This window comes from Podospora anserina, chromosome 7, assembly GCF_000226545.1.
Source record: "Podospora anserina S mat+ genomic DNA chromosome 7, supercontig 3".
NCBI lineage: Eukaryota > Fungi > Ascomycota > Sordariomycetes > Sordariales > Podosporaceae > Podospora > Podospora anserina.
Window position 1 is genome coordinate 220,766 of NW_001914848.1, and position 23,654 is coordinate 244,419.

At 49.2% G+C, this 23,654-nt stretch overlaps 7 protein-coding genes across 7 annotated transcripts; 5 read left to right on the top strand and 2 right to left on the bottom strand.

Annotated features, from left to right (window-relative positions):
• Positions 1–1,711: 1,711 nt before the first annotated feature.
• PODANS_7_840 (uncharacterized protein) lies at positions 1,712–2,883 on the bottom strand (the record flags this gene model as incomplete). The annotated part of the gene is made up of 5 exons (XM_001905434.1): positions 1,712–1,992; positions 2,046–2,136; positions 2,193–2,319; positions 2,380–2,509; positions 2,586–2,883. The coding sequence occupies 5 exons, from the start codon at positions 2,881–2,883 to the stop codon at positions 1,712–1,714; spliced, it is 927 nt and encodes a 308-aa protein (XP_001905469.1).
• Positions 2,884–4,896: 2,013 nt separating this feature from the next.
• On the top strand, positions 4,897–5,448 carry PODANS_7_830 (uncharacterized protein; the record flags this gene model as incomplete). Its single annotated transcript, XM_001905435.1, has 1 exon — positions 4,897–5,448. The coding sequence occupies one exon, from the start codon at positions 4,897–4,899 to the stop codon at positions 5,446–5,448; it is 552 nt and encodes a 183-aa protein (XP_001905470.1).
• Positions 5,449–8,141: 2,693 nt separating this feature from the next.
• On the top strand, positions 8,142–9,266 carry PODANS_7_820 (uncharacterized protein; the record flags this gene model as incomplete). The annotated part of the gene is made up of 2 exons (XM_001905436.1): positions 8,142–8,721; positions 8,773–9,266. The coding sequence occupies 2 exons, from the start codon at positions 8,142–8,144 to the stop codon at positions 9,264–9,266; spliced, it is 1,074 nt and encodes a 357-aa protein (XP_001905471.1).
• Positions 9,267–9,394: 128 nt separating this feature from the next.
• Positions 9,395–10,593, top strand: PODANS_7_810 (uncharacterized protein; the record flags this gene model as incomplete). Its single annotated transcript, XM_001905437.1, has 2 exons — positions 9,395–9,903; positions 9,969–10,593. 2 exons carry the CDS (start codon positions 9,395–9,397, stop codon positions 10,591–10,593), a joined length of 1,134 nt encoding a protein of 377 aa, XP_001905472.1.
• A 3,703-nt stretch (positions 10,594–14,296) lies between these two features.
• On the top strand, positions 14,297–15,846 carry PODANS_7_805 (uncharacterized protein; the record flags this gene model as incomplete). The annotated part of the gene is made up of 2 exons (XM_001905438.1): positions 14,297–14,437; positions 14,755–15,846. The coding sequence occupies 2 exons, from the start codon at positions 14,297–14,299 to the stop codon at positions 15,844–15,846; spliced, it is 1,233 nt and encodes a 410-aa protein (XP_001905473.1).
• Positions 15,847–18,373: 2,527 nt separating this feature from the next.
• PODANS_7_800 (uncharacterized protein) lies at positions 18,374–20,192 on the bottom strand (the record flags this gene model as incomplete). Its single annotated transcript, XM_001905439.1, has 4 exons — positions 18,374–19,006; positions 19,097–19,630; positions 19,682–19,804; positions 19,911–20,192. 4 exons carry the CDS (start codon positions 20,190–20,192, stop codon positions 18,374–18,376), a joined length of 1,572 nt encoding a protein of 523 aa, XP_001905474.1.
• Positions 20,193–21,385: 1,193 nt separating this feature from the next.
• Positions 21,386–22,816, top strand: PODANS_7_790 (uncharacterized protein; the record flags this gene model as incomplete). The annotated part of the gene is made up of 2 exons (XM_001905440.1): positions 21,386–21,830; positions 21,903–22,816. Coding segments are annotated over 2 exons (1,359 nt in total), but the record flags the coding sequence as incomplete, so codon positions are not given.
• Positions 22,817–23,654: the final 838 nt, after the last annotated feature.

Consider the following 23,654-nt stretch of genomic DNA (forward strand, 5'->3'; position numbering starts at 1 on the left):
TCCTCATGCAAGCAATTCAAGTTCATTTGTCTACAATCTACTCTCAGTAGCTCTTTGTTAGAACAACCTGTTGTTGACAGTGAACCCGTGTCTGAGACGCTTGTCACAACCTTCGATCATCCTGTCATATTCACCTCTGGCGTACTGCCTTGCAGTCTGTATCCATTCCTGGTGCAGGTTGTAACAGCACCCTGACCTTATCTTATCATTCACCTGCCCTGCCCCACCGAGCCTTGCAGCCTTGCACCTTAAATTCCTTGCAGGCCAGGCCAGGCAAAGCCTTCCTTTCCTTTTTCTCTTCTTTAGCTTAGTATTTCGTCAATTGAGTGTAGCTTTGCAGCATTGTCTCTCGTTTGGCCACTTCGTGACAAGTACCATTAGATCTCTCTTTAAAAACACTTACTTTCTATACCGTGGAAGACTCCCAGGTAGCTAAGGAGGTCAGGGACCTACTTAAGAACTATACGCCGGCCGGAAAACGGCTTGCGGTAAGGACTCTCACTAGTACTAATATTTATACTGAGATCTGAGGCATCCATCCATAAAGCTGATGCGGCAAGGCACCAACAAAACGCCCACAAAGTCCAGGACGCAAAGAAAAGGCGCAAGTTTAAATAGAGAAGATTCGAATTCTAAGTTTGTAAGGCTTTGTGACCTGGAAGAGGCTCGTATTGAAGGGAGGGTGGTGGAGGAAAAAGTGGTGCCCAAGGAGGATATGGAGCAGCCGGAGCCAGCCGAGCCTGTGCGGCGTAGCACACATTATCGGGTTCAAACTCGGCGTAAGAGGGAAGCAGACAAAATGTCTGACTCTAACAGTGATTGAGCTACATTTTGGTATAACTTCCATAGAAATTGACCCAATATTGGTCTTGTTGTGGGGAGTATAAGCATTCAGGGGTAATCTCATTAAGGTTGTGTGGCTGGTGTGGGGGTGGTGGTCCATATTCGTGGGTGGGCCATTTCCTGGTCATCCAACCTAGTAATGGAATACCATTACTTGACTTGCGCTTATACGCTCCTGAGATATGATGGAGTCGTCTGTTTGGTACATAAAGAACGCCCGGGAGTGACAAGGGTAACCGAGATGCTGGTCGTAGCTATGCTGTGCCAGTGACGGACTGCGCTATCGCCGTCTTCCAGCTCGAGGTCCTCTACAATGAGGCAGAGGAAACTGAGGTGGTCACGGTCTTATTGTGACATGACGCCAACCCCCTATTATTCGTTGATTGGAAAGGTGCCGGCTGAGGATATGTTGTTATGGGCCTTCACTTGCTTCCAGATTTCAACCTTACAGCCTCTACAGAGGACGGCTAAGCGTACTGACGATAGGAGATTATGGACGGTGTTAGTGGTTGTAGACGCCACTATTGAAGACGGCCGTGGTGCCCTTGCCGATAGTTGACGAGATAAGCGCTTTACTGCTGGGGTGATTTTTGTGAAATTGGTTATATATCATATTGTACATAACACTAGCGACAGTAACAAGAGCTTTTCCCGGTGCTAAAGAATTCTGGTTAATATCTACAGCATGCTTTGCAGCGCCTCGGAAAGAGCGGGATTTGAGCAGATACAGAGGCAATACATCCATTCATGAAGGTCTAGCAAACAGAATCTGGGTACTTTATCACCGACTGAGGTTAAATCCATCAACCTAACACTGGCAACGAAGGCATTTGATTCTGATCCTTCCCAAGCCGTGCAGCCTGAATATTCAAGGGATGTATGGGATGACATCATCCGTATCCCAAGGAGCAATATAGTCGGCAGGAAGTTCCTCATCAGGTGGCACCTGATGTGCCTCAGCCCATACACGAACTGCCTCATAATTTTTGCATTTGTGTCGGGTGTTGAAATCGGGGAATGCCTGAGGTTGCTTCGTATTTGGCTGATGAGTCCATACTTGCCCAAGCACCCCATTATCCACATTGCACATGAGCACTTGTCGAACGATATCTAAGCAATGTGCTAATAGACACACAATACGTCTTAGTACTCTGAAAATATAGGATGAGGTGCACTTGTACAGGCCAACTTACTAAGGTGACTTTTAAAGATATTTTCTTCGAGGTCAAACGCGTCATCGCCTATAGCCTTATAATAATTGTAGTTGAAGTAAAGGGACTTGCGAACCAAATTCTAAATCCCAAGTGCTTTGGTTAGATGCTGGTAACAAGTATCCAAACATAACGTACCAGGCAATGTAAGTGGTGTAGGCCTTCCACATTCACGAAGAAACCACCTCCATATTTTTTTGCTCGTTGAACGTGGTGCTTTGTGAGCCCGCTCGCAATCCCTTCATTCTCTGGGATGATGGAGGCTCTATCTATTTCCCTGTTAGCCTTGCGTAACCCATCTCCCATTAACAATAATAACTAACACTCAATACCCAAAGCCTCCCATGCCGCGTCCACTCTGGGCGACCCTTGGAGACGATATACCACTTCTTTCATAAATGAACCATTAAAGGACGTGATTGAGTACGCGTGATCAACTTCGTTAAGCACGGGCGCTAAGTTTAGTTCATTGCCATCAGTATACTTATCCAAGAGTCAAAAATGCATAACACGCAGCAGCAGCAGTTGAACTTCTTAATTTATAGATGAAAGTTGACTTACAGTACTGCGATGTGCGCATCGCACATTGCCGGTCCAGATCCATCTCTATTCCTTGCTGGATTTGTTGGCTGACAATAGTGGCTATTGTTATGCCAAGAATCAAGCCTAGCAGAAAGAAAAGCGACTTGATGAGTATTGATGGCAACAATGTTTGTCCTGGGGAACGACGTTGTCGGACCTTGGGGAGTAGCTCTGAACCATGATCCGAGTCGGAGTCTTCGCTTGTCCCTGCAAAGGAAATCTTGTCTTCGGACATACCTGAAGACATCGTGGTGGCGACGAGGGCAATGATGCTCGTGATTGGGTATATGGGGGCCAGATAGGGGGAACGTTGGGAGGGGTTAATTGAGGGAGAAAGAAAGCAGCTGGAAGGGAAGGGTAAGGTACTTGTAATATATGCTGAAGATCTTAGCCGGAACTTGGCAGCTTTTAGCCCCTCATTGTACTTCTTGATCTACCAAGTAGGGAACCAAAAGTAACGTAGATATCTACAGGCAGGAAGTCAATAGATTATTTTTGTGTAGATTGATTAGGTACGCAGTTTTCTTCAGTGTTGTTTGCATCTAAGCACGAGAGACAGGACTCAATTCTGCATTCAGTGAATGCGAATTACTTTATGAACCACCTCGCTAGCTAGGTAGGTATTTCTGAGAGACATGTCTGAAGCTTTGAAAAGGAATGGATAGCTGTGCGCAAATACCGCAAATGTTACTCGAGTAGACACATGAACACCAAAAAATGAAAGTGCAACACGGGTAACTCATTGGCTCCTCAGACTTCCATGCGCTACATGTATCTCACATGCCAAAGAAGCGCTTGACCCCAACCACGCTCGTGTGTAGCCAAGAAGCTGAACTATCCATGGCCATAAGGTGTGCGCGGTATCCTTTCTCAAGGGAGTCAAGGTCGAGGTATCCGGGCCCCGAGGGAAGCTGATTGAACGTCAGAAACAATGAGACTCAGGAGCCAAAACCAATATAGCATACCCAGTGATTCGGGTGCTCCCATTCGAACTTCTTTTTGCCATAGGAATAGGAAGATACCCAGGCCGACCTAGTGGCCGAAGCGTCGACGGTCGGGGGAAGACCTGGCTCTCGCGTGTCGATGTCGAGTTTCTGGCGGCAGAACGCTAGTAAATAGACTTTTCTTCAAAGACTGGATGCCGAATCATTACCTCAGAACTCATAGACGGAGCTATAGCCATGGAGGCTACGCCGGTGAAGGCTGTGGCAAAGATGAAGCCCCTCATTGTTGGGCAGCGTCGGTAGCAGTGCACAGTGAGAAGCAAGCAAGCACTTAGAAACAAAGAGAGGGAACCCTGTGTCCCAAAATGGGCGTATATGTAATGGGAAAGCGAGTGTGAAAGTTGAACGGCAACTTAACTGCCGACCGCAGTATCCCAGAATGCAATACTATGTATGCAGGTAATGATGATGCGTGGGATAGGTAATATCAAGATGGTTTCGCTACTTTGACTTAGCTACTTACTCATATCGCTAGAGCTAGGCAGTGACGATGTCAAACCCCCACCTGGTCAAGTAATATAAAGAGCAATAGTCTTGGCCCCTGCAATTCCTCTTATCATGCTGACCGCCTAAGGTCCGGTTCTTCGGGTATACCAGATGCTCGGGTTTGCCAAGTCTAACTTCCCTTTCCACGTACTGCCCCCCACCCCCTCTGGTCTCGGAACCTCCCATCTACTCCCCGTGCCGCCCTCCTTATGCTGCCCCTACTATAACTACCATGCTGATGCCTAAAGCCCGGTTATTCGGGTGTACCAGATGCTCGGGTTTGCCAAGTCCTCCCCTCCCTTTCCCCCTCCTCCATTTGCCCCTCCTCGTCCGGATCCTCGTCTCGCCCTTCCGTTTGCCACCCCTCCCATCCCATCCCGCCGCTTCCCCCAGCCAAGGCCCAGCCAGTACATCTCTACTCCCAATCCACGGATGCAAAGGGGCAAGAAATTTCCATGCGCCACGAGACAGTGAGAGATACCTCAAGGAGAAATCATGTTCCAAAGCAGACAATATGTTCGCCTCAGAAACATAGGCCCAGACAGCACGTCAGGCGACACGGCAACCCGAAATGGCTCTGCAGCTCATCATCATAAACCTTTGCCACATTCTCTTCGCCGACCAGCCACAGCCACCATAGTATTTCTCGTCTCGATAGTTTTGAACTTCTTTTTGTTGGGAAAAGTCTTGCTCTCAAACACTGCACGGGACCGGATATTGACTTACTGTAAGTGCTGCCTCACCTTACATGATTCAGCTATGGCTGATTAATGAATGGAATAGCTCCGGCTTTACCTGCCATTAGCCATGAACGGGTTGTTTTCTCCAGCGGTTTTGGTATTGAACAATCACCATTCCAGGGGCCACCTTCGGAGGAGAACAACAAGCTCTGGGCTGGTCTCTATGACTGTAAGTTGCGTGCTGAAAACGCTTTGCTTCCTGATGTTATGCTGAGAACTGGCTCGTTTAAAGTCGGGATCTCGAGGATTAGCGCAGACGAAGCCCGGCCAATGGACAACAAAACGCTCCCGATTCCAGGTCGAGAGGGTGGATATGTTGTCCAACTGAGTGTGTTCCATCAACTTCATTGTTTGGTAAGATTGTCCCGGCCTACATTATTTTTGCATGGTCAACCAAAGAGTAACACAGAGCGTCATTCTCAGAATCTGATCCGGAAAGGCTTATATGGTGCTGTCGATATGACAAACGTGGACGAGCTGCTGGGCATAGAACATCTCGATCACTGTCTTGATATGCTCCGACAGAGCGTAATGGTACAGTCTCCTCACCACTTCCTATCCTGTCTTGAACAAAACATGTGATACTCAGCAGGCTAACAAGAGCTATTGCTAACCAAATATAGTGCAGCAGTGACATAACGCCAACAACATTTGCCCGTCAAACTTCCTCCTCTCCCATGAAGATTGTCGCCGAGGTCGTGCACACTTGTCGGAATTTTGCCAAGGTTCAGCAATGGGCATGGAATAGACGGCTGACAACGGAACTGGACAAAAATACGCTAGTCACCAACGATCCTCTAGGTTGGGGAACTTACACATATTCTCCTTGAACGGGGTTTGATTGCGAGCTTTGCTGTCTGTTGGTAGAAACAACACACGCGTTTCTAGTTCAAGTATCATATGTGCCAAGTTTTATTCCATTGCCTAGGTATTTCAATATCCATTGTCTCATCTATATTTCTCATTGACTCCCCTTGATAGCCACCAGGCTGGAGTGAGGTAAATTTATTTGTCTGTGAACATGCCATTGGCTAAACTCGAAAGTGTTTGCTTGAACTCCTGAAACCTTAGTCTTCTGCATACTTACCAAGTTCAGAATCATGCTTCCATACCCACTCCGATATTTGTGAGAAATTTCTGCACATGTGGCTTGTCGAGACACGAGCTTCAGGTTGCTGATCGCCAAGATCAGTGTAGAACAAGAGATCGGTGCCACTGTTGCACATCAGCACCTGCCGTAGCAAGTCAATACAGTGATCTTGTGGTATTAGCGTAATGTACCTAACATTTGGATTGAGTTGCAGTGATTTTTGTTAACTTACCGACATGCTTCCACACAATCTCGGGGGGGTTTTGGAAAGTATCAACGTGTTTATAATAGTCTCTCCAAATGTACTTTCGAGTGATGTCCAAACAGTGGAGATGATGGAAAACCTCAACAGTGGCATAATAGTGATTGTTCACGCCCTTGGTGAGCTTTGTTGTCGGATCAAAATCCTGCAGAGTTTTGTTGTCGACAAGAATCATGGGATCTGTTTTGGATATATCGTTGGTCAACTTCGGTAAATAAAAAACACCGTGAGATACATACGATCAACTAATTTGTTCCAAGCTTCATCGAGTTCTTTGCGCGGCTCCCCTTTATAAACGGAGGCAGCGAAAAGCTCAGCATCGAACTTCACGGGGCTGACCGTCGCTAATTGTTCCAAAGGGTCTTTGGCCTTGATTAGCATGGGTACATGTGTCGAAGTACGTAGAGCAGAAGCGGATTACTGACAACTCCCTATGAGCCTCGTTTGACGATCGCCATCGCACGACCCCAAGAACTGCGGCGAACGGAGGCCTGGCTGACGTAAAGCCCAGATATTGAGGAAGATTGCAGTGGAGAAAAGAAACACATGTAGATACACAATGCTGCTCCTCGATCGCTTAGATGAGGGCATCCCCTTATCAAACTCTTGTAGATGACGGTCGTCCATTCTCACCAATATCAAAATGATGTTGTCGATACTCGATACTGGACAGAAGCGAAGGTGGGATGGGACAATCCAAACATGTGCTGGGATCCGTCCTTGACTACCTCGGTGGGTACCTACGAGATTATGCACCATCATCTACCGACGTTGTCAACCACACGGCCTACACCCGCGGCGTGATAATATGAGCCCGCATTTTGCAATGCGTTGCCACCTGCGGGGTGTATTAACCGGTCATCTACCCTGCCGCTCGTCTGTGGGGGAACAGCACAACACCCCGAATCTCGTTCTTTTCTTGGCACCATGACCGCAACTCAGATGGTAATTACTCCATCAACAGGGACCGTCGAGGCCTGGAGAGCGATCTTGGTAGGCGCCAGACTCGTTAGATCGTGATATAACATAGCGAAAAAGGAGATGTAATGTATTTATTTGAAGGCGACGTTGTAGCCGGTGTATGAGGCCAAATTCGGACGGCGGGGCGCTCTCTAAATTAGGATCGGACCAGCGCTGGTAATGGGACAATTTCCTAATCCAATAAATCCTGGCAATCAATTCAATTCTCCTAAAAAATTGGGGTTGATTGGATTATTGCATATGTACAGTACGAATGAGTCACCGGGGTGAGATATGGCCTAAGAGCGCCAATCTCTGTTTTCAGTAAATACGAGCACTGACAATTGTTGAGCTTTTCCGGTGTTTTCTGTGGTACGAGGCGGCCACCAGCCAACTCAAAAAAGCCCACTTCAGCCAGGTTTAGTCATCAAACAGTACGAATGAGTGGTTTTGATCTTGTACATACAGTGCACAAATACTGTGTGCACGTATCTGACCCCTGCAACGCGCCGACTCAATAAGCCAGTGCCAGTGCTCCAACTCCAAACATCGAACGAAAAGCAACAAAACGAAAAACACGCAATATTCTCAACGCAGCAATTCGCAAGCATGACGGCCCCTTCTCACAACCACGCCAACTACCAGGCGCGCCTTGACTACATTCGGGGACTTTTGGGAGATCACTTTGGTCTTTCTAACGAGGTAAGCACTTCACAAGGCTGCAATCGAACTTGACAATATGGAGAGTCCAAGGTGGAGTCCAGTCTCCACATACCTATCTAATAATTGGTGAAATCGCAGAACATAGCGGAGACCAAGATCACACCGATTCAATACGAAGCCGACTTCCCCTTCAAATACAACAACTTCGTCTACCGCCTCGAGGTTCCCGTCGACATATCCGATGACGGTGTTGAGCTGCCGGGATGCGTCCCCATTCCTGCAGGTGCTAGGGCGTTTATAATGCGCCTCAGCAACGCTGATGCTGAGGGCATGTACCAAGAAACCCGCGTGCAGAATGAAGTCGCTATCCTTACCCTCGCCTCGGCGGCTCTTCGCCACATCAAGCCCAACATCGTCCCCCGCGTCTTCGGCTGGGGTGGTGCTAGTCAAGGGCGTTTGGGCTGGATCTTGCAGGACTTGATGCCCGGAGTACCGCTTGATAACGTGTTTAGCCCAACCGCGTCCCTGGAACAAAAAACCGCGGTTCTGAGGCAGATGGCGGCTATTCTGAAGGCACTACAAGACTATCCGCTTCCCAAGAGCATTCAGGGCTGGGGAGGGTTGACTTTTGACAGCAACGGTGCCATTGTCAGCGCGCCTATGCCTAGCGTCGGTGCCGGGCCATGGTCTTCCCTCGAAAATTCCTACCGAGGCCGACTCAAAGCCGCACTCGACAAGGCAGATAAAAACCCGTATCTAAAGGGATGGCGGCCGAACGACATCAGAGACCGTGTCGATGATTTCATCGAGCGTGGCTTATCAGCACAATTCTCTGACCTGACATCTAGCCATGACAGGGCTATTATACACGCAGATTTCAGTAAGTCTTTTGTTCAATGTAACCTCCCTAGCGCTAACCTGAAGGTAAAAGCCTCGGACAATCTCCTCCACGACCCTGCGACAGGCCTAGTCACAGCGCTCCTCGACTACGACTTCAGCACTATTCTACACCCTGCCTACGAGTTCTTCCGCTCTTTTAGTCCCAACGGCGGTCGATTTACTGGCTGGATCGCCGACTCAGACCCAGAGGGACAAGAGTTGTTAGAACTTCGGAGAGCCAAGCTGACCGGAAAGTTTCCTTCACCTCTTCCAACACCTAGAGAGACTCCCAATGGTCCAGGGGTTGATTGGGAACTTGCGCAGGCGTGGGAGAATGAGCTGCAGAGAATAAATGTCAAGCGGCCTAGCACCATTCAGGGCATCGACAAACTTGCTGATGTAGACGAGCTCTTGGGATCCCTGACACCCTGGAGATTGATCAATACTGACTTTCTGAGGATGAATACGGATGAGGGCCAGAGAATGGCTTTGAGACGTATGGGTGAAGAGCAGCTTGTAGCCGTGTTGGATCATCTTGGGTTCTAGAAATAATTGATAGTACGTTACGGATCGTCTTAAGCGAGCCGGCGGAATTGACATGAATATTTGCTCCCCAGCCCAGAAACCTATCACAGTACAAGTACTCCCCCCCGCATAGACGGAATGCCAAGAGGATGTCGGCTGAAACCACATTGCTCCCACGTGGACTGGTGTTCATTCCTCCCCTCCATTCATATACAACACCCTGCCCGCCCGTAGTTGCCCGCGCCCGTGACATCCGTTCCTTTCTTCATTTACATCGTTTTCCAAAAGCTTCCAAAATGTCATACGCGTCCTCACAAGCGCCCCATACTCCAAAGCTCTCGGGGACACACGGGCCAACTGAACAATCCGAGGAGGTCAAACCCCACGACGTCACCACCATCTTGAATTACTTCAAAGATAATGACGATGACTCAGCCGCCATACAGAGGACGGTCGATAGCGGAGCAGAAACATACGCCAGTAAATTCGAGCCGCAAAAAAGCGTCATCCATGACATCCGTGGTAACGAGTCTCAATACACTTTAGATGTTCAGGGATTCCAAATCGTTGGCCATGATAGCAAGGAAAAGTGTTTTCTCGATGACGAGCATGTTCGAAACATCTACTACCCCGAAACAGAAGAACTACTGAAGAAAGTGTAAGTCAACATTCTATATAGAGAAGTTTAGATAGATATATACTTATAGATGTCGGGTAAATCAGCACTGGGGCTTCCAAAGTCTTCATCTTCAACCACACCATCCGCGGCGGTCCTCTCAGCAAGGCCCACCGCCACCGCGGTCCTGTTCACCGAGTCCACATCGACGTATCATATGTCGGGGCCCACAGGCGCGTCTCTCATTATTTCCGTGATAACGAAGCCAGGCTTGCTGCTCTGCTCAAAGGACGGTACCAAATCATCAATGTCTGGCGGCCTATCAAGAATATCTTGAAAGACCCTCTTTGTGTCGCAGACGCTGGCTCTGTTCCAGAATCAGACTTGGTTCCAATCAAATTGCTTTTTCCCCCAGATGTTGTGACGGCAATGACGACGAGTGAACCGATTCATTCCGTGATGGGGGCAGCAGCAAATCCGAAGCACAAGGTAGATAGTACGGATGGAGAGACATTTTCTGTGAGAGCGAATCCGGGGCACATGTGGTATTATCTGTATAGACAGGCGACCGACGAAGTGTTGTTGATCAAGTGTTTTGACTCCAAGACGGACGGGAGCGTAGCTCGGAGGGCGCCGCATACGGCCTTTGTGAACAAGGAGCATGAGGATGAGCCTGAGAGGGAGAGTATTGAATTGAGAACGCTCGTGTTCTATTCGGATGACACTGAGTGAGAGTTGGGGGGAGGATAAGCCCGCAGGCGGAATAGGCTGAATACAAACTTTTTTACGTATTTAAATAGCTCCAAGAAGGCGAGGGCTGGAGTCCATCGGGTTATGGAGCGGGAAAATACACGCCAGATGTACAAACCAACACGCTCACACAACAAGGCTAATCGGCGGGATGACGGATGGATACTTAGTACATGTTCAAGAACACAGTGTGCGTTCTATGCTTAATCTAAGATTCATTTCGATGTGACAGGTGTGATTAACCTCAAGTTTGCTCACCCTGCTCAGGGCCTTGCTCACCCAGCTCAGGGCCCCACCCAAGGCGATGGACTGTAGGTTAGCTCAGCATCTCGGATACAGGAAAGATGATGCCTTATCAACTTGATGTAGTGGTAGTCCCCTCAGTGGATGAGAGTGAGCTACAACCATTTGTCGCAGGTTGATCAAGTTTGGCCGCTGGCGGAAGACTAACCCCGGCGCCGATGAGGGATGAGACCGGGCTGAGAGGGAGTCAGTTAGATGCCCAAGTGGACAAGTGACTGTAGTTAAGTGTGGGAGTTTAGAGACTTGCTGGAGATTAACTTCGAAGTCTAAAGTGGCGTCGGTGAGTAGCATTTGCGGCTTAGGTAAGTCGGGCGTCAAAGAACTTGTCTTATGTGTCATAAAGCATGAGTTAAATGCCTTACGCTGATGATGTGGCGTAAGACTTAAGCTTAGCGTTTAGAGCAAGCTTTTCATTAAATGGAAAGAGTCCTGAGTCCTGATAAATATCTCCCATCCACCAAAAGATAGCCTTTCCCGACACACCACATATATACAAACCCCCAAAGCAGCACTTCGACAAAGAAACCACCCTGGCAACGTCGAGCCAATCATGGCGCTGGAGGAACTGGAAGAGCGCGTCACGCTAGTAAACAACATCGAAAGGACGCTAATATAAACAAATTTTCCAAGGGTTAAAGGACCGGCGAAACCTAAAGACCATCTGCTAGACGAGACATTCATGATGCTGGTGATGGTCACCCCGTTGCCGTCGCTAAAGAAACAGAAGAAGCTTTTGGAGTAATGAGTGCGGAGTCAGTTTAAGGAGGGCTGTCCCGCATCACGTGAAGCTTCTGACAGCTGTGGTGCCCCACCAAACCGCCAAAGCAGGTCGAGATTTGAGGTTTGCGACACAGTTGCCGAGCGCTGGGAAAGGGGCGCCAGAACGCCACATTGTAACGAGGAGGAGAAATTTCACTTCTATTTACCAAATTCTACGTTTTGAGTTGCTAATTCTAATGTTAATTGTCACTTGTGTTCCTAAAAATACGCTTGAACGACCCCTCTCTCGTCGGTTCGATACTCTCCAGTGACTCAATCGGCGAGCTTCGGCCGCAATTACCAACGCTCACCTCCAACGCCCGTCGACGCGATACAATAAGCCTTCAACGACGTGCGACCTCCCTAAGCATCCCCCCTTGGGTACTAAAACGAAGCACTTGCATTAACTCGATTAAAGAATAAGGCTGGGCGTACCGAAAGCTGGCTATGGAGGATTTGGAGGGGTCCCATCTACTTCGCCAACCTTGTCCTATCTCACACCCCCACCTGATTTCTCCGCCATCCCACTAGAGGTGGTTGTATCGTTCAAGAGTGTCTTGAAGGCTGGGTTAAAACGAAGAGACAAACGGTACTTAATATACAAATAACGTATAAAAAGCTGGCAGTTTTTCATTATTTTTTCTCCTTCCGAGGGCAACGTTTAGATTAGAGAAGTAAGTTCGATTCAATTTATGGTTTGTTTTTATTATGCCTGAAGTTTTGAGAAGGGTTTTTATTATGCCTGAAGTTTTAAAAAGAGTTTCCATTATCTTAATTTAAAGCTAATTAAAATAATCTATCGAACTTTATGTTACAACCTGCACCAGGAATGGATACAGACTGCAAGGCAGTACGCCAGAGGTGAATATGACAGGATGATCGAAGGTTGTGACAAGCGTCTCAGACACGGGTTCACTGTCAACAACAGGTTGTTCTAACAAAGAGCTACTGAGAGTAGATTGTAGACAAATGAACTTGAATTGCTTGCATGAGGAATCAGATTCCTCGACACGGGGAGCGCCCGGCGCTCCCCCTATTTATATTAAACTATCTATATATATTTCTGAAGTATCTTTGTACCTTGCTTAGGTGGCTCAGTGTGCTCAGTGTGCTCAGTGGTCTTGGCGCACTGAGCAGACTGAGCAGACTGAGCAACTCCTAATTGGTTGCACGGGGGCTGGTGGGTCTTTCCATCCTGGCCCAATGATTGGCTGAGGTGCCCAGCACCTCGGGTACCACCCAGTGGTTCCTGTACAGGGGTATTACGCTTGGGGCGTAACATCACGGTATCTTGTGTTTACATTGAGACATCTTGTTGTGCACTGTTTAGCTGCACCGAACCAATTGTCAGAAGTTACCTTCAACCAGTATCCCTTTCAGAGGTTCTGTACAGGGGTTCGTCACACTAAGGCTTTCTTAACGAAGGATCTATTAAACGATAAGGTTTTTTTAGCCTTAAGTAAGCCGCTGTTGATTTTCATAGGCCTGTTTGTAAACCTGGGTTCCTAAGATACGGTGCCTCAGTGTAGAACGTGGAACCCCGTGCTTGTCGGACGCTTGGCGCTGGCTCATACCAGTAATGTCACGGCCTGGGTGGTAAAGTCTGAGACAAGGCAACAGTTATACCAACCAATTGATTGAAATACTAAGGTAAAGAAGAAAAGAGGAAAAATATCACAACGGCTGTTTGCCTGCAGGGCCTTTACCACACTTCTCCTCCAGTCTGCCAGTGCCAGGCTAGTGTCAGGCCAGTGCCGTGACAAGTAAGAATGTCTTGTTCGGCATTTGCGAGATCTTCCTCGGTATATTTGGCCATTTATGGGTACCTGAAGCAAAAAAAAGAAAAAGAAATGGTCCATTTTTGACCTCTGGGGGTGGAATATAAAGTTGGGGGGGCCTTTCGGAGGTCCAGGGTTGTTGAGGGTTTAGTGTGGAAAATGGCACTGGTAAGTTCAGGCCAATGTGGGCCACCTCTGTGGGTGGGCCATTTCCTGGTCATCCAACCTACTTTCTATTCTTATTGAGGCACCGGATTGTTACCTTTAACGGACAGTTTATCAAGTCTTTTTTCATCGCACGAATCTCTATTACCCTTAGTGGGGCCTCCACTGCCGCAGCATATCGTATGACTGTTGGGGACGAACTTCTAAATAGACTGGTGCCGTCGGTGGTTGATGCATCTGGGCCTCATTTAGATTGGTTAAAATGGGAAGTGAGTCAATAGAATAGGTGTCCTGTTGCAACCGTTGGGATAGGGAGAGTGGCGAGGAAGCCGAGGGTGATTGTTTCATGACGTCGGGACTTGATGTTAGTGTCCAGGTTACGAAGACAGAGGCGAGGGTGAGGAGCCAACAACAGATATTACCAGGGTCGTAGAAGGATGACACTAGGGACGGACTGTCATTGTGATTATCTTTCGATACCTAGGGACGTGTTGATACTGATTCGAGACCAGTGTTGAGGAAAAGGCCGCAATGAACAAGAAGTCAAAGTATTGGAATAATGGACTTTAAAGGATTTTACTGAGGGTTTCAGATCAGCTGATCAGAAAACCATTCTGTATTTGTTCCTGCTGGAAATTCCGGTTCCCTAAATTGAGTTAGTAGCGGTCCTGCGGTTGAAGATGCAGTTGGTGGCGGTTTTCGGCGACTGTAATATTGTCTTTGATCCCAATACTACTACCTCTTCCCCAGCAGTCTTTGAGCTTGGTGCGGTCAATAAAACTCATCTATTGGAAGCCGATCCAGATATTGCTGGAACAGGTGTAAGTTGGCATAATCTGGCTTCACGCTTGAGTGTATGAGCTAGCTGAACGATATCGCTTACAACTGCTGGTCACAGGTGCTGTGGGCGTTCTGGGGGCCCAACATTGCCATTCTGGGATTGTGTTTTCTAATTATCTTGTTCCGGATTGAGTTTCTTTACAACGAGAAATTGGATCGGTTAGTTTGTGCTTTTCTCGTACTTGGTCAATATACCTCAGTTTGCTGACATGAACATACTACTAGTGAAACGGTTTCTTGGAGGCCAATTACCACACCTGTCAAAAAGGCGTGGAGCCACGTTACTTCCGGTAGACAGACTCACAGAAGACCGGCATCAAACCAGTTGCCTGTGCATTCACGGCGAGATACCCAGGCCCAGCACCAGGCGGTTCCCTCTGCCTCTGTAAACGTTGCGAGTTTCATTGCCGACCAGGGCCACCATGACGGTAGCATGACTATGAAGTATTCTTCTGTAGCACCACTCCCAGCATTCTATTCACACCCAGCCTCCCCAGCTCAGCCAAACTCATTCACGCCCTACACCCCTACACCGACATCCCAGCCCGCAAGGCCATCCACCCCTCCGTCTTTCACACCCTACACCCCTACAGCAACCTTCGAACCCTCAAGATCATCCACCCCGCCACCACCACGCACTCCCAGTCCTCAAAAACAAGAACCATCTCCCCACACAAGTGAGGTCAACATTCCCGACACTGCCACCACCAAAACTCGTGCCTCCCCGAGACCCCGAACGAAATCCGAGATTTTGTACGACCTCTTTGAGGCTGCTCTCCTCTCCATCTCCGACTCCCAACTCCTTCTAAGCGTCGCCCAAATGATCAACTTTGCCATTTCGGGCCTCTGCACCACCTCCCGATACCATGTCAACATCGGCCTTCACCTAGTTCTCATCTCCTGCTGGAGCTGTCTCATATCCTGCTGGAGCTGTCTCATATCCATCTCCCTTCTCCGGAACTTCTGGAAGAACCCCGCCACAGCATTTTTCCGCGTTGCGGCACTGGCTGTGCTGATGGGGACTAGTGGAACCCTGATTTTGAGTGACCGGTATGGCGTCTTTGCTGACGCAGAGTACACGGCTGAATATCGACCTCCTCCCGTCCACGAGCGAAACAGCAGTCTCCTTTTCTTACCAGCGGCCTGCTTCATTGATAAGCAGCTTCACACCGAGACGTTCAACTACATCAAAGACCAGCCAACATTGTTGGCGGCTGTTGGTGCTGCAGATACCAAGACCATGAGGTCGGAGACGGTCCTTTGGGGCCTTATTATTCCAGTTACTATCATTTGTGTCATTGTTTCATACTTTCAGATTCTTTCTCAGCCCCCTACCACCGATATCCCAAAAGCCGTCCAGATCTTACAGGATTATAGTATATTGCCTTGATATCAAAGATTCCAAAACCTGGGATTTGTGGCTGGGCTAGAGGGAGCAAACAACTATATACCTGAGGTGAGGGCCTGGGCTGTGCCGCAGTAATGAGCCAAGTCCAGCACAAACGCGTACGGACATCCAAGCGTGATCCAGTCGTTCAGCTGAATCCTTAGCAAAACGCATTCCTTGCGATGGCACACAGATGATCATGATCTCGGCTTTAAAGATCGGAGTGGTAAGTGTCCAGATATATAAAGAGCTATGCTTCATAATTATTCCGTCTGAGAGCCTGAAAATACGAGCTCGATGTACCGAAGTACCTATATTTTTTACCGCCCGTTTTATTTTCGATTTTTATTTTCTGTCGGCGCTTATATGCTTCAGGTTCATTGGAAGACTGAGGGGTGTGAATGTAGAAGATAGGGAGAGAAATCTTCCTCAGTTTTTGGCAGTATGTCTTCCGAAATCTGCATTAGATTTCCCTGGAAATGACAGTCTGGGTGCATATTACTCATTTGCAGTACCAATTACCAGGTAGTTTATCCACGACGTGCTATATCATCCCTTCTTCAAGGCAAACATCGTAGATCTTCATTACAGGTTATCCAAACAAGCTTTTGATATTCCACAAAGCCCTGACACTTGCTTTGAAATCCTTGTTATTATTACACTATCACTGTTCAACGTACCACTAACAGATCAGAAATAACGACACGTCAGGTGTAACAGTAAAATAATAGAGACAATTACTATGAATCAAAAGGCTTAAAGATGCTTGAGAACCCACTGGGATGTCAAATAGACTTTTAGTCATACAATAGCCCTTGAAAGATGGTCTAAGGCTTTCAGCATTTCCCATCAGCATTTCTCCAACTTAATGGCTTTATTGTGCCGAACGTTTCAGATTTTCTAGACTTCAACTACAACCACATCAAACGGATGCATATATCATACACCAAGAATATCTTTTGAAGCGGGATCGTCGGCCCGACTCAGTTCACCGGCAGGCAAGACAATACACCCCTAGACGCGCTTCTGCCAGAGTTTCGCCTCATAGTGTCGTATTGACAGGAGAAAGGTGCACCTGTAGCATAGGACCTGCATACCGGTCCTTCCCTTCCATCAATCAGTGAACAGTGGTCCTCAAGTCCTGGTTCGGTCGCTTGTTCACCGAGTCGCTCGCTTATTTTTCTCATCCCGCCCCTCCAATTCGTAGAAGTCTTCAACTAGACCTCGCCTACTCATCGGCTCCGTCTGCTGCAGCACTCCAAAGCTCTTCACCCGTAATGACAGGATCTGTCCCCAAAGCCTCGGTGATCTTCCGGAGTGAATGCGCTTTCCCAAGGAAAGATCATCCTTTTCCCGCTGCACACCACTCGAGCGTCATGGTGGCCAAGAAAATAGCACACGGAGCCAAAGGTGATCTGCCGGCCATTCCCCTCCATCCCATTTTGGTCTTTAGTCTAGGTTCTCGGTCGGTTGACCATCCATCGACCTCCTCGCATGGTTTCAGGAGGTGTACCCTCACTGCAGAGACAGACAGCACACAACCAGATTTGTTAAAAGCAGATTCTGCACTGCGCTTACCATTGCATGCCAATCTCCTTTTTCCCACATGAAACCTTTGCCTGCCAAAAGAAAAAACCTGGAAATTCCCGTCTTCTTCAATGGTTCTTTTTCAGCCACACCCAGAATTCGATCTTCAAATGTCATCACCCGCTTACTTACCCAATGCAACTCTTGATAATTCATATCCTTTTTTCCTGCAAATTCAGCACTTAATGGATATGTTCCAGTCTTGGAAGCACAGGATACGGTAATGATCATCACTGCCATCTCACCTCACCCGCCCACCTGGGTCGCATCAACCGCGGCCTGATTCTCGTGTGACCGACTCGGTATCTCCCGCAAAGAAATCTGACAGTCCGCGCCGCAACAGTCTGCTGTGCTTTGCGGGGTAAGAAAAGAGGTTGGGATTCGCGATGGATGGATCAATCCCAGCAGCTCATCAGGATTCTCACTCAGCAGGCATCTTGAAAATCTCGGGGTCAATCGTCAGTTCATATCAGGAAAATCCATCGACAATCATTTGAGCAAGGGGAACCTGCAATGACCCCTGGCACCAGACCTCCGGTGCGCTTTCCACGCCGTCTCCGAGACCTGGGGAGTGGCTCTATCTATGACAATGCCATTTATTCGCTTTCGCCTCTGCATTCACATTACGTTACATTTTTGCATGTCACAAGTGGATCTTGAACGCCAGTCATCACCGTTGCATTTCTTCAAGTGTTTTTTTTTCCCATGAAGCAAAAAAAATGAGAAGCCTGCTGCATAGCTGTATCATCATGTGGTTATACTTTTGCTGATTCGTCCAAAAGAGCGGGTATCACCATGTGAATGTATCTAAACGACAGGAATAGTAGGTATAAAGTGTGTACGTGTATGTGGCATCCAGAAAGAACCAGAAATTGCGTGGCCTTCATGTATTTATATCCACCCTCAAAATAGTAAAAGAAGAGAAAAGCAAAAAATCAACTTTTTAGTAAGAGTAGCGGAACCCCTTGTTCTCCTTGTCCGTCATCCGGGTCCACACCTCGGGCGACATGAAGGCGTCCTCATTCTCGTTGTCGGCGCGGTTATTTCGCTTCTTGTTTTGCCAGACATAGTAAAGGAAGAGGACAAAGGTGACGAGCGCGCAGCCGGCCTGGGTACCCATGACGGCGAGCTTGGCAGGGCGGTAGTCGGGGGCATCACGAGCCTGGAAGGTCTGGGGGCCGATGATGTTGCCGAGGGAGAAGGACCCGCTGATGATGGCGGCAGCGAAGGCGCGCTTGGTCGCACCGGCAATGTTGGCGACAGTCCAGTTGTAGAAGATGGCGAGGGGGGCCACAACGGCGTTGACGAGGTAGATACCGGCCAGGATACCGTTGGTGTTGTCCTTGGGTAAGAAACTCATGAGTCCGCCCCCCACTATGGCTGGGAGAATGCAGACGATAATCCAGGCCCAGCGGTGGGACTGGAAACGGATGCCCCATCCGACCAGCAGGGTGAAGAAGATGCTCACGACACCAGAAGGTGTGTTCATAAGGGCAGCCTTCTTGGAGTCATAGCCGGGAAGGTTGCGGATGAGAGTGGCCGAGTAAGTGGTGACAACACCGCTGGAGACGGAGAGCTAAGAAAATGTTAGCAACTCTTCACCGCAACCTAAGCACAGTAGCGAGGTATGGCTTACCAAGATGACAGCGAGGAGCAGGAGATACACCTGGGGATCAGTCAAGGCTTCCAAGATCTCCTTTCCGCGGAACTTGCGGTTCTCAACACCAGTCTGGTTGACACTGACGTGCTTCAACAGGGCAACCTTCTCATTGTCAGACATCCACTTAGCCTGCATAGGGGTGTCAGGAAGAAAGATGATGACGCAAGAGCCGACGACGACGGTGAGCAGACCGAGAGTCAAAAACATGGTGCGCCATCCAGAGAGACGAGCGTCGGGACCCATGTGCTGGAAGCCAAACGACACAAGACCACCGATGATCTGACCGAGACCCAGACCAAGATACCAGAAGGAGAAGCGCGGCGCAGACTCGGATTTAGTGTACCACATACTGCTGATAATCATCAAACTTGGTGCAATCGTTGCCTCGAAGATACCCAGGAAGATGCGGGAGACAAGGAGAGTCTGATAGTTGGTGGCCGCGGCACCGCAGGCGGTAGCGGTACCCCAGAGGATCACATTGAGGCCGAGCCATTTTGCGGCAGGAACGGCTTGAAGGAACCAAACTGTAAAGTCGTGCTGTTAGTTGTGAAAGATGCAGTAGTTGTGATGCCTTGTGAGTAGGACAAGATGCAGGGGCTGCTTACTGTTGGGAATCTCGAAGCAAAGTAAAGCGACAAACAGAAAAGTTGCTGTGTTACTGAAGTCATTCCCTCCCATATTGAGGTCTTTTTGCAATCCCATTACGTTGGCGTACTTGAGGTCGTTAGCTGGCTGCATGTGGTGACTTGTGGGGTGATGCCGTGCGTCGTGGGCCGCGGCTGGCACCAATATCAACACGTGTGGGGGCATGAAAACGTACATTGAGAATGACCTTGTCCAGAAACTGGAGGGTATAGCACAAGAACATCAAGGGGACGATGCGGAAGTCGATTCTTCTTCGCAGGGCCGCGAGGTCCACGTACTCGCCGGTGCCATTGGCATTGTCTCTGTGTTGGTCGAGGAACTTCCAGGCGAGATCAACACCACCACCGTTGGAGGCGGCATCCGAGTCGACAGAACGAACGACCTCGGGGCCGTGCTCCTTGACGTCCTTGGTGGAACTCTTGGAGTCCTTGATGCTGCCCTTCTCTGAGGACGACATGGTGGATGAGTGTGTGAGAGGGTGAGAAAGGGAAGTGATGAGCAATCTGGCAGAGACAGAAGGCTCGAGGAAGAATGCAAGAAGAAGGGGGGGAAGCGGGAGGGATCGGCCTAGCGGGACCGAGAGGGTGCCACTGTGCAGTGCCGAAGAGGAAAGGGTGAGGGCGGGATTTCTTCAGGAAGGAGAGAAGATCAACCGCTGAAAATGAAACATGGCACGCTCTCTCTCCCTCTCACTCTGGAGCGAGGTGCGATGTCTTTAAAAACGGCATGTTCGCCATGCAGTTGGTTCCCCCCGGTGCTGCTCCAACATATTGGACATGGGGACCGACATTGCAGGACGAGACGTCTGGATGCAGCTGATTCGATAGAGGCGTCGAAATGGGAAATAGCTGCAACAGTAACACGCACAGTGTCTCCTGTGGGGGTCAATGTATGCGGAATCTGGAGCGGAACAAGGGGTGTTTACCCTGGCGCCACCGCCAAGAGGGGTGCTCTCTGCTGGACGGAACACCTCCCCGGCTGCATCTCGAGCCAGTGCCGAGACGGCACAGCAAGAGATATTTGCTCTGCAACCTCTGCGACCCCGACACAGCGGCTGCCAGGTTACATCGCTACCATCAAACTATGTCAACCACACCCAATCACCCCATGCTGTATCTACAGAAGAGAAGTTCCTGCAGACCACCACCCTGGCCTCCAGAAATACACTGGAAACACCGACGGACCTTTCGCGACCTGCATATTGTTCGCAGGGGAATCCAGGACGCGAACTCGGCCGGGGAGGGTGGGCTACCATTGGGATTTCTATTGCCTTCAGCCTGCAGTCAGCAGGAGCGGCCGTCAATGCAGTCGACATTCAAGCAAGGGCAAGGGCAGGCAGGGCCTGGTCGCGGTCTCTCTCTCTCAGACTCCCTCGCAACTTGGATGACAGGGAGGGAGTGCGTGTTTCGATGCAAGGGACACACTCTCCGGAGGCATCGAACCTTCTTCTCCGTCTCGGATGTTCTTATCATGCTCTCCCACGGTTCCCACGCTGACCCCTGAGATGACGAGATGATGCTTTGTGGTCGCGAGACGGTTGACCGTTGTTGATGGCTGTACCGTTAACCAGAGGCACCGAGAAGACAACGACGGTGTAACCTTGGGTGTTTCTGGCAGCCCATGGGGATGTGAGGGGGTTTTTTCGATTGACCTTTAAACATAATCGATCTTGCTCCTCGATGGGGAATCTCACGGCTGATCTCCCGTCGGACCCTTCACTTCTCGCTATCCTCATTCCAGCAGCTTGAGCTGCCGATCAGTCTGCCTCACTTCGCCAGACTCCCCAAACCCCCCCCCGTTCCGCTGTTCTTTCCCCCGTTCGTTCCCCAGCGTCATTGGGAAAAGCAACCGCCGTCAAGTAGACACTGGCTGTCGTACAAAATGGTTTGGGTCGACAACGCAACACCGGAGGTGGACGCCATTTCCCAGTGGAGGACCATCGTCACCATCTGCGCCGTCCTCTCGTTTTTCTCCGTCGTTATTGTCTCAGCCCGGTTATGGATTCGCGACAAAAATCATGGCCTCGCCGCCGATGACTGGATGTCAGCCATTTCCATGGTGTTTGGACTGCTTTATTCGGTCCTCTGCATCGTCCGTACGTGGTGCTTTCCCACTGCCCCTTGAGCTTCATGTGAGACCAAGACTGACTCGTATGGCTTGCGTATAGAAACGAAATATGGCCTCGGGTTACCGATCGCTCTCCGCCCCAAAGAGAACCTGCTTCCCTACAGCCGCAGCAACTTTGCTGGTCGCCCCATCTATCAGATGGGCATCAGCTTCTTCAAAGTGGCCTTGTTGATCAGTTATCTCCGACTTTTCAAGGGCACAAACCACCTCTGGTACCGAAGGGTTGTCTGGATCGCCATGTTCTTTGTCGTGGCCGGCCACTTGGGATGCTCGCTCACGCTGATCTTTGCATGCAACCCCGTTCACAAATCATGGGATCCCAGGGTCGACGGAAAATGCCTGGCGCCAGGACCGTCATTCACAGCCTATGCCATCGTCACGATTATTTCTGATGTCATCGTCGCCATCATTCCTATCCCTGTGCTCCTCCAGCTCAAGGTCAGCAGGGGCAAGAAAATCGGTCTCATCGTCATCTTCTTGCTCGGCCTCTTTACCACGCTTTGCTCCGTCTTCCGGTACATGCAAATCGACAATATCCAAAACGGCGATGGTAATTCTACCATGCTCATCGTCTGGGGGGTCATTGAGTTCAACGTGGGCAACATGGTTTCTTCTCTCCCTTTCCTGGCGCCTATCTTCCTCCGAAAGGCCAAGGAGTACACCAGCAAGTACTCTGGTGGCAGTGGCAATGGTTACCCCAGCGCCGGGGGCAGCAATGGTCGCAAGTTGGGCGGCGGCAAGTCTGGCAGCGATGCCTACAAACTGAGCAACATTTCGAGTGGGTTGGGTCGCAAGGGCACTTTCATCTCATCCAAAGGACATCCCGGTCATAGTATGGGCAGCGAGGAGAACATCCTCAAGGACAGCCCCGATGGATCCATCATGAAGAGTGTCACCTACAGTGTCCATGTCGATGAGAGTGAGCGACGCACTCAACGTGGGGACAGAGACTAATTTGGGATATTCGAGTTTTGGTGGAGTCACAACCATCAACTAGATCTAGATGACGCTGAGACGACGCGGGATATGGTTGGAAAACTAGGTAGGCGTCAGGGAGCGAAACCTTTGCTTCTGGGAACTTTTGGACATGACTTTTGGGACTGCGGATACCAGAAAAAACAGACTTGTATTTTTTATTCGACTTATGAGCGATGTATTTTTACACAACCAAGATATGGCACAGGGCTCAGAAGAGACCCTTTACACACCGATCAATGAAAACTTCAAATTGTGACTTTGTATCCTGGACCGACCATAACCGGGTTTCACATGCCACGCGCGTTTTTCAAACACACCTGGGTATTTCAAAACCTCCAGCATTGCTTGTTTAACGCACCAGGTTGATTGTAACATTGACCAATGTCATTAATATCATTATCGGTCATCTTCCAAGGAGGACTCTACCTCGACTTCTACAACCTCAAACACCACATAAACTCTGCAAAAAAAAGAAAAAAGAATTTACCCTCGAAACAAACATCTGACACCTTCATCCATGCGATCCAATCACGATCTCGTACCCTGCCATTCTTCAAGATTCGACATCGCCCCCCTATCCTTGTTTTTACACCAAAAAACTCCACCACTGCACTTCCCGCCTCTCCCCGCGCGATTTTTCCACTCCACCTCCCCTTTTTTCATTTGCCCCCCTCCGAAACGTTTCGTATCCACAGAGTCCACATTCAACGTCAACACGAACCACAGCTTAATTCAACGCAGCAGTCAGTCGCAAGCAAAGCCCAGGTTGTCAAAATTGCTACTGTAGCAGTGACATATCAGGATTTTTTTGGGG